The sequence below is a fragment of the Anoplophora glabripennis genome, unplaced genomic scaffold, assembly GCF_000390285.2.
Source record: "Anoplophora glabripennis isolate ALB-LARVAE unplaced genomic scaffold, Agla_2.0 scaffold620, whole genome shotgun sequence".
In the NCBI taxonomy this organism is placed as follows: domain Eukaryota; kingdom Metazoa; phylum Arthropoda; class Insecta; order Coleoptera; family Cerambycidae; genus Anoplophora; species Anoplophora glabripennis.
The window spans coordinates 155,788-166,499 of NW_019416776.1; the positions used below are offsets into that span (position 1 = coordinate 155,788).

A 10,712-nucleotide genomic window follows, 5' to 3' on the forward strand; every position below is an offset into this window, starting at 1 on the left:
AGTCTCATTTTGTAGATAATTTTACTCCCTATAAGCTGTCTGAGAGTCACTTTTCGCTAAAATTGATGGTTTTCCCTGCAAAGTGAAAAAACTGTTTTCCTCACTTATTTGTTTAAATAGAAAAGTTAGCTAATAAAAGTTTTTGAGTCACGAGACGAGAGATGTCTTGTATAATGTTCCTTTAGACAATTTTACAATAATATCGCGGACAGGAATTTTTTCAAGTTTCTCTTTTTTTTCGCTAATTTTCCTGGTGTATTAATTGTCTGAGCAGCGGACCAGGCACACAAGCCAGGGCATAACAACCCGAAAAATCATCGTAGGTACTGCAAATATCAGCAAGGGCCGTGAAAGAGATAAAATCACAATATACCTATTTTACATTGTATACCTACTTTAGGAAGTCATCTGTACAAGCTGTCTAAACTTGTTTATTATTCATTTACGTATTATTTCAGGATCCCCAGAGTGTCTTGCAATTAGGATTCAAAATGGAAGAAATGGTTTTTAATTTAGCAGATACACATTTCTTTTTTAATGATATCGAGGTAAGTACGTCTCCCTGGCCTGTGATTAAAAAGTTTTAATTGTCGGCCTATTCATTTAATGGACGGATTTATACCAAAATAAAAATTCTATTCATGGAAAAAAATACAAAAGGCAGATACACATGTAGTAGGTACTGCCTGACTGTAAATGTTTTAAATGTTTTCAATTAATAATGCATAAAACGTTTTTAATTTTAACAGAAAACCGTGTTCTTTAGCAAAATTCTTCAGAAGCAGTATTTTTATTAATTCACAAAACACACATGGCACCTATGGTACAAAACTTATGTTTTCCAAAAGACAAAAACAAATTCGACGTTTTTTTTTGGGGATGAAATCAATTTAGGCATAAACATGAATAGGTTACCAATCCAGCCAAGAACGTATACCAAATGTGGTCAAAGAAACGCCCTACGAAAGTTTGACAGTCAAATTAAGGGACGCCGCCTGTTGAATGTTCGATATTACAAATCTTAATTTTTATTTTGACAGGTTTCACTTACTCAATGCCTTTGCTGCTGTGATATAGTAATGTTTAAATCAACAATTTGATTCTCACTTCTCAATTTTAGGAATGTGATCAGGTACATATAGACGACGTTTCTTCCGATGACAATGGACAAGATTTATCCAATTATAATTTCAGTACGGACGGATTTCAGGCATCCACGACAGGAGGAAATTTATGTTTAGCGACGGGAGTACGAGGAGGTGTTGACTGGATGCGAAAATTGGCGTTTAGGTACAGAAAAATTAAGGACACGTATAATAACTACAGAAACAGGTAATCATTTTTTCATCCCGACATTACTTGATGCAAATGAAAAACGTCTCCGCACCTGTCGATGCTTTTTTATTTCATAGTCCTAGATTTATTTCACAAATCATTATTTATACTGGGGTTTACAAACTTGGATATTCATATTAATGACAGAAAGGTCTTGATAAAGAAGCCGACTGGTAAAACTTACCGTACTAAAAATTAGTGGCAAGCGGCGACAGTTTCAACAAGAGAAAGAATATCGAAAAACTTATTTGTTCTTGAAACAAACTTGAAACTTGAAATTATAAATCGACAAGGTATTTAATTTACTTAAAAAAGAGAGATTTCATATTCGTATTCAAAGGAACGCGTACATACTATACTATTACCATGAAAAAGTTTACCCCCAGTTAAAGTTACACCCTATATATTTTCCCACACGTGAATAAAATTGGTTACTAAAATAACAGTGTTGCTTGCTGGGTTACCGCCAAGCTAACAATCGACTTCAATCATGCCCAGTCCCATAACGTTCGGTTTGTATGGTCTATAGTAGTAAACATAATTTTGACTACGATATTTCAATAATTACATAATATTCATTTGAAATAATTTCAGTGTGGGTGGTCTCCTAGGATCGAGTAAGAGGGAGCAGTGGCTCCAGTTAAGGGCGGAAATAGAAACTGTAACTGACAACTGGCTTACTTTGGCCAACAAATGCTTAACACTAATAAATTCCAGAAACAACTGCGTAAACGTACTAGTTACAACAACCCAATTAATACCCGCATTAGCCAAAGTATTGTTGTTTGGTCTGGGTGGTATATTCCCGGTAGACAACATATATTCAGCTACTAAGATTGGTAAGTTACAAATTGATTTTCTTCTACGTGTTATTACGTAAATACAAGATAGTCCTAAATTATCTCTATATTTTTAAGACTGACAGTAGGTACTACAATAAACAATAGGTAACCTTTTTATGTGAAATTTCTTTTAAAAACTTCTTAAAAAACGGTTTAAATTACCTAAATTATCGTTGCAAACAGTATAATATTACAAAAAATTTGTATGCTTCCCTTCCTCCCTTTATTAAGGGATGTATTTTCTTTCATTATTCATTTTCGGAAAAAGTTTGTATCTAAAAATGTCGAGAGGTAATTTAGGAGTACTGTATATTTGCAGGATCGCAGGATTTAATTCGGTACGTTTACTGATAGAGAAATTTTATTTATTTCTTTTTCCTCAGAAACCAGCAAATTTATGAAAATATTATTAATCCTCAATTATTTAAGCGAAACCAATGAAAAGGATTTTTTATTCTCTATCCGCAGTCTGAGACTAAGAACGTATACATTGTGTCTCTCAGATGCAGGTGCCAACGGCACCATAGATTTCTGAATTCAAAATAAGATTTAGACCAATTTACGAGTACATTATTATAAGGTATTTCATAACTCTACCAACGCGACACAGAGCAGGCACGGTAGAGAATCTTAAAATGTGCCGATTTGTCATGTAAAATTTTTTTCTGGGACGTACCGTTGAAGAGATATTGGCGTCTGAAGATGAGCAATAATATTTCAGCAATGCCTTAACATAGAACAACCAAATTTGGTACATGACTTGCGTTTATTGTTATCTTTAATTGGTAAAAATATGAATTTGTTGGAAGCCCAATAAGGTCGTAGGAATAGGGCGCCCTTAAAATAATATCAATATTTTATCAGTATGTAATTTTAAAAAATAATTGTTTTTGAGAAAATCGGGATTTTCGAGAAAATCGGGAAAAAGTAAAGTATGCAGTTTTACGACTAGTAGGCTATGATTTCACTTTTTATTTCATGGGTTACTGGATGAAAATACCATCTGTAAATCTGTAAATCATCACGATTGGCAATTTGATGGTAGAATAATTAATATGCAATATTTTTTATGAAATTGTTTTTGTTTCTCCCATCTATAATCCAAAAAAAATGTTGGTCAAAATCCCCCTGTAAATAAATGTTTGATTTATATACAGGGTGTATCACGAAGAGGGCCCAGTAGGATCTCAAAAAATAGTCAGAATTGAAATATGAAAAATTGTATACAGGGGTTTATCAAAAGGATCTATTAAATGAAAATAATGTCAACTTCCTCGTACTTCCGATTATACCGGAAGTCATCATCAACTCTGTTATTTTAAATGGAACACTCTGTATATTTACGATTTTTTAAATTCTACGACAAATTCTAGACTATTTTTATATAAGGTACTTACTATAGGCCAAAATGCGACAGTTTTCAAGTTACTATTAATTTTCGAACAAAATTGAGGGATGTAAGTGATTTTTGAAAATAGAATAACTAACTCCGATATTTTGCTTTATTTATTAATGGCATGAATAATTTAAAACCAATGGAATTCAACAAATTTATGTCAAATTTACAAAAATTCATACAGTGTTTAAAAACGTGTGCCCATTGTGACGAAGTTGAATTTACTCAAAAATTTCAAATGTATATTATTACATTAATGGGTGCAGAATTAAATTTACTTTAAGATGATGCTATAGTTCCCTATATCCAAAGTTATCAGCTCTTGTAAAAAATTGGAAAATATTGATTTAAAGCAATCGCTCTTTTTAATTTAATATACTGATTTTTTTTTATGAAGGTATAAAGATAATAAAAATTTACAGTTCGTTAATCAGATACCGTTTATTATTCAATTCTTTATTGCATCAAATCCACCGGATTTTTCTGTGTTGAAATCAATAATTTCCCATTTACACAAGAACTGTTAACTTTGAATATAGGGGACAATAGTATCATTTTATAGTAAGTATAATAATTATTGTGCATCCATTAATGTAATAATATACAGGGTGTACCATTTGAAATATTTGAGTAACTTCAAATTTAACGTCACAATATGGGCCACACGTTCTTAAACACTCTATATGGATTTTTGCAAATTTTATATAAAAAATCAAAGAATATTGTATAAAAAAGTTATCGAAGTACCAAAATTAATTAAAAACGAGGGTACCTATATCAATAAAAAAAAAATTATTCGCGGTACCATATAATATAGCATCTTAGTGGGCTTTAACTTTTTACACAGGTAAATTGGTCTAAATCTTCATCTTTTGATATAAGGAATCTATGTTAGCCAGCCGGTATCTGTATTTCAGAGCATCCTGTATATGTCAGATATATTTTTTTATCCAAACATTTTTGAGAATGAAATAAATACCATTTTATATTAAAAATATACAGGGTATTCTAGTATACAAAAAATATTTAAATATATGTTAATATTTTTTTGCTATGCATAAGCCGTTTTAAATTAGATATAGCCTCGGATATAGCGTTATATTATTACGTTATGTTATTATTTGAATTGCTTTAAGCAGGAGAAAATTAACACTTATCCTTCTTAACTTTTACACCATTGGTGCAGAATGGACAATTTTAGAGAAAATGACAAGACGAGATTGCACAACTTTTACGGTAATGTAAAAGGATATACATCCTACGGCAACTCTATATTATTAAATTTCGCATTCGATATATTTATGGCTTATAAAACCACTCAGGGTGTTCACAAACTTGAACAGGATATTTGAAGAATAAATAAATTCAGGTGTGAAAACTCTATCAATAGAATTTTTTTTGTAAACAGCATATTTTTTGTATATACTGACGTCGTATTTATTAACACAGCCACAAAACAGACACCAGACAAACCGGACCTTCCACAAGAGCACAGTTAAAAGTAAGGATCCAGAAAAATAAATTTGGACTTCTGTTCACTAATGATATTGCTTGAAACAATTTCTTTTAAACTTTTTCTTACTGTCAAAGTCTGATCTTTCTCATAAACAACACATTTTTCATACTTCAAAGTAGGTACTAGTAGTATAACTGTGTTGCATAAAAATTTTCGGAGTAAGCAAAATTAGAGTTTAAATGAGGATTTCGTCAATTCAGCTGTTCATGTAATAACACCATTCCATATTTTTGTTTAAATCTGCTTATGCATAACAAAATATGGTTGGATGTGTCGAAAATCGTACGAGATTGGACAAGAAAAATCGCAATATATATTTTTTTAGTACTACATATGGTTAAAGTTTAATTCAGCCAAACTAGAACACCCTGTATATAAGACGCCTGTAAAGTTTTCCATGGAACACCATGAAGATAGCTAGACGTGCTCATAGAACATGTTTGAAAAACTGTTAAGAGATTTATGTTTTATTTTAGGTAAAGAAAGTTGTTTTGAGAGAATTGTAACTAGATTTGGTCGAAAATGTACATATGTTGTAATAGGCGATGGTCAGGATGAAGAAACTGCGGCAAAGTCATTAAATTTTCCATTCTGGAGGATAACGAGTCATTCTGAAATAGCTGCTTTATATAATGCCTTAGATATGGATTTTTTATGATTTGGCTTCGCCTGTTTATTATTTCTGTAAAAAACTGTATATTTTATAAATACTCATAATAAAACACTTAAAATTAATAAATTTGATTGTGTCTTATACTCCCTTAATTAATTTTGTACAAATATTTATAGACTATGACTTTAAAACATTTAAAAGTATGTGATATTAGTTTCAGCATATAAATAGTTTAAGTTTTATTCATCGAATAGAACACAAGTAGTCATTACAAAGTAATTACATTTTGATTAGGTGTATTATTTACAAAAGTTAAAAAAAAAAATAAGAAGACTTAATTTTCTTAAAAAAAAAGATGAAACTACTTTTAGGAATATTGGAAAATTGACACAGTTGTGGCTATGTGTTTGGCTATAAAACAGAACAGTATTTCTTCTGTTAAATATGTTAGTACAACATAGACATTATCATTACATTTGATTAAGTACCTATCTACCTTGTCGTTTAACATTTGTTTAATATCATAAGATGTGGCCATAAAGCAAAATTTACATGAAAAAATAGAAAGAGTAAGTAAGTATAAAATAAAAATATTTAAATTGGTTGAAAATTCCGGAAAATTTAAATAATATTCCATCGTTAATTTATAATCATTAAATAGTTAAATGACGGTTGACGACATCAAAATACGTTAGCAATTAAATTTCCTAGGTTTACCTTGAATACTATTACTGTCAACCAGTGGCGTAACCAGGGGGGGCCTCGGGGACTTTAGCCCTCTACAGGGTGTCCAAAAATGGGTAACCGATTCGATAACCGAGTTTATTTTCATCCAAGGAAGTTACCCTTGTAATATAGTTTTTAGTATACATTTGTTCTGGACATTCTGTATATTAAAAAATATAACTGGTTAATTTTGGAAGTCAATTGCATTTTTTCCAAATAAAAAAAAAGAAAAACGGTGGGCTTTAACCGATTTCAACGAAAACACTTTCATATCTAATGAAATCTAATGAAATTTTACTTTTTATACGATATTCTATAATGAACTTAACTTCGAAAAAACGGTAAGTACGTATATCATAAAATGTCACAAGGAAATATTGTAGCTAACGACATGTAGCAGATAGTAAAAAACTAACAACCCTAACGTATGTAGCATCCTCAAAAACTTTATCTGTACTAAATTTCAACACAATCTGTTTTTGTTCATTTGGAAAATATACAGGGTGGTCCCGAGGTAATGGGCTAAAATTCATGGGTAGATTCTTGAAGCAAAAATATTGCGATTTGGTCGAACTTACCTTAGTCCAAAAGTTGATAGTTAAAGAGATACAGGGTGTTAAATGTAAAATATTATTTCAGTTTTTTTTAATTTATTCCTTAACAAATGCAAATATCCTCACAAAATTTAGGGAATTGGAGTTCTTTGAATAGAGGAACTGAAATTTGTTCACATTTTGGTTAAAGTTCATAGAGGGCGCTAGCTGCAGTAGATTGAGTGTGTTAAAAACGACATAACTTTTTTGTACTTTAAGGTATCTCATCTTTGGTAAGAAATTCTTATTTTTCAACTTTTTTAACACAAAAAAGGTACACTTTATTAAAGTAGCTATCTCGCACCGTTTTCGAGATATTTGGCTTTGAAACTTCCAATGCTGTTGCATTAAATTACAATTAAGTACCTACAGGTATTATTAATTTAGCGATAAAGTTTCTCAAGTAGGATTTGGACGAAAATCAAATAATTGACGTCTTCCACTTGTCTTATTGCTGTCATTTGTATGCTAATTTCTATTAAGTATTATTCGTATCTAATTAAAATTACATCTTAGCTTACACATTAAATTGTATACTCGTATACATACATAAATGTTAGATAGAATGCCGAGGTTTTCGTTTTTGGAGTTACATGAAATCAGCTGTTTATGGAGAAACTATAAACACTTGAGAAGAACTTTAGTAGCAGGTTTTAAATGCTGCAAAGTCATTTCGCATTAAGGATTTATACTTTAAAATAAGACAATCTTTTAATAAACGTGTTGATAAATGTATTGAAGTTAGAGGTGGACATTTTGAGCAATTATTGTCAAAAAGGCATATTTTTTACTAATGTTTACTATTTTACTGTTCGTTACAATTTTTAATTCTAAATAATCCCTTGTTTTTGACATTTCTAAATTATTTTAATTATTTCAACTATTAGCATTGGAAGTTTCAAAGCCAAATATCTCAGCATTGGAAGTTTCAAAGCCAAATATCTCGGAAACGGTGCGAGACAGCTACTTTTATAAAGTCTACCTTTTTTGTGTGAAAAAAGTTGGAAAATAAGAATGTGATACCAAAGATGAGATACCTTAAAGTACAAAAAAGTTGTGTCGTTTCCAACATCTTCAATCTACGGCAACTGGCGCCCCCTATGAACTATAACCAAAATGTGAACAAATTTCAATTTCTCTATCCAAAGAACCCCAAACCCCAAAATTTTGTGTAGATATTTGCATTTATTAAGAAATAAATGGAAATAAACTAAAATAATATTTTACATTTAACACCCTGTATCTCTTTAGCTATCAACTTTTGGACTAAGGTAAGTTCGGCTAAATCGCAATATATTTGCTTCAAAAATCTACCCATGAATTTTGGCCCATTACCTCGGGACCACCCTGTATTGCCAAAATAAATTAAAAAATATCTTTGACGTCCTGTATCTAAAAAACAAATAATAATACCTAAGTCCACAGGAAAATATCGTCTATTTTTATGTTGTCAGATCCTGAATTTATGGTAGGTACCTTTTCGAAAACACTCTTTATTTTATGCTATATTGGATTTTCTTGCAAATAGCTTCATACTATTATCACAATATTTTTTTTTTATCAAAATAATAGTTTTTCAATGTAGAGAAATTCGGAAAATAGGTTATATGCGAAAATTCAACGACATGAAAAAAAAGTTGACTATCGTTAACAAAAATGTTAAGTTGATGTAATAGCTGTAAAAAAGCTCGATTTAGCTTTTAGTATTTGCTGTTATACAAAGTTATTCATGCAAATAAAATGAATTGAAATAATTATGCTTATAAATTGAAGCAATTTTCTAAGAATTAAACACAGAATGTAATTACAAAGATTTTGAAATTTGACAATGAATATCATGCAAAAATAATGCTTACCATTGAACCAACGTCTCTAAACTCCCTCGAAGAATCCTGACCATATCCTGGCACATTCACTTGGGGCCTTATTTATTATCACTCGAGGATATAACGATAACGTAAATTACCGAATATTTCTAGAGTACTCCTCCGTGGAACTCCGATTAGTCACTTATAGTCACTAATCACTATCACTAACACTCTTTCATCACTGAACCATTGTAGATGTAATTAGGCTGCATTTGCGGAACACTGAAATACAAATATTATATTATATTAGACTTTTAGAAACACAACTTTTTTTCTTTAGCATCTTCTACTAGTATACTCAAAAAATTGCACCATAATCTTTGTTTGAAAAGTTTTTTTTTAAATCAACTTAGAAAATTGAGTTCTTTTACAAATTACTTTTAACCGTGCCTGTACAAATTTATTATTAAAGATGGTCATTGATTTACGGTTATGCTTAGTCAACTATCAAAAGATGTACGTTAAAAAAAGGCCGCGGATAAAAAATCAACACGGCTACGACCTATTAAGACGGTCAAAACGAACGTAAACTGCCCCAAATATTTTGCATATGTTTGCGAGCAATCTAGTTAAAACAACTAACGAGCGTTCAAATAAAAACGTGGTCGAAGTTGGCTCTGACACATTGGACGTAGGGGGTAGCTTATAGAGACCAACTTAACCTCATTTCTCAACGAGCTGTATTATAGCAGCTGTCAGATTCAATAACGTTAATGACTATATAACTTTATTTTAAAAAATAATCGTGATAACAATAACAAACAATTAAAGGAGCTGCGGAAAGTGTCCCCCTCCTTGTTATAACAATAAATTAAAGCAGCTGCTGAAAGTGTCCCCCTCCTTGTTCCAAGCACTTTTCACACCCGTTCCTCAAAGAATTAAAGACATTTTCTAAGATGCTCGGGGTATTGTTAATTTCACGAATCTTGTCTAGAAGTCGAGCCTGCAGATGGTTTAAATCAGGAATAGGCAGTTCAAAAATAGTGTTTTTAAGGTAAGGCCACAAAAAGAAATCACACGGCGTAATATCACATGACCTCGGTGGAAATTCATGTTCAGCATTGAGACTTATTAGTCGATTTTGGAAAACTTCCCTCAACATATTCGTCGTCTCGCCAGGCTTCAACAGAAAAAAAGGTGATATTATGAAGTTCACCGTAGTTGTTTAAAAACCATTCACAGAATACAGCCCGTCGCGGAAAATCAACTTCATGAAGTTCTTGCTGACAAGTTAAACGATAGGAGAACAAACGCAAATCTTTTTTTAACACCGTGTGGCAGGTACCGACTGATACTCCCACCATTTGTGATAAAACACGTACAGAAGTTCTTGGCGCATTTTCCATTATTTGTTGGACATTTTCTTTTAATTCTTCAGTCCGCTTTTTAGGTCGGCCGCTTCCTTCTTTTCTTGTTACACTGCCCGTTTCACGAAAAACATTAACACAACGCTGAACTGCACTTTGAAAAATTTTGTACTCAACAACGCCGGGAAATTGATTTTGAAATTCTATGAAACATTCCTCAATAGAATACTTCCATATTCCATCAATCTTGCGTCCATTTCTAAAGTAGGACTCTATGATAAACACTTTTTGTTCTTGAGAAAACACCATTTTAAACGCTTTTTAAAACGAAAATATTCAAATTGATAGCGGCGATATAGCGCTTTGACAGATGACGTTTAAGTTCATTTGTTATACGCTACGCCTTACGTCCAAATTTTCAGAACCAACTTGACCACGTTTTTATTTGAACGCTCGTTACAATATGACCAGCTGTAGATTTTCCACTTTTGGAAAATTTTAACGAAATACCTTCTT

The 10,712-nt window shown here is 31.5% G+C and overlaps 1 protein-coding gene across 1 annotated transcript in view; it reads left to right on the plus strand.

The window, feature by feature from the left end:
• The window catches only part of LOC108911379 (eyes absent homolog 2), a 68,389-nt gene extending 62,583 nt beyond the window's left edge, over nucleotides 1-5,806 (plus strand). The window contains exons 8-11 of the mRNA XM_018716302.1: nucleotides 459-548; nucleotides 1,121-1,332; nucleotides 1,930-2,174; nucleotides 5,566-5,806. Of these exons, the coding sequence (XP_018571818.1) occupies nucleotides 459-548; nucleotides 1,121-1,332; nucleotides 1,930-2,174; nucleotides 5,566-5,747 (729 nt within the window). The 3' untranslated portion in view covers nucleotides 5,748-5,806. The remainder of the gene's footprint in view (nucleotides 1-458; nucleotides 549-1,120; nucleotides 1,333-1,929; nucleotides 2,175-5,565) is intronic.
• Nucleotides 5,807-10,712: the final 4,906 nt, after the last annotated feature.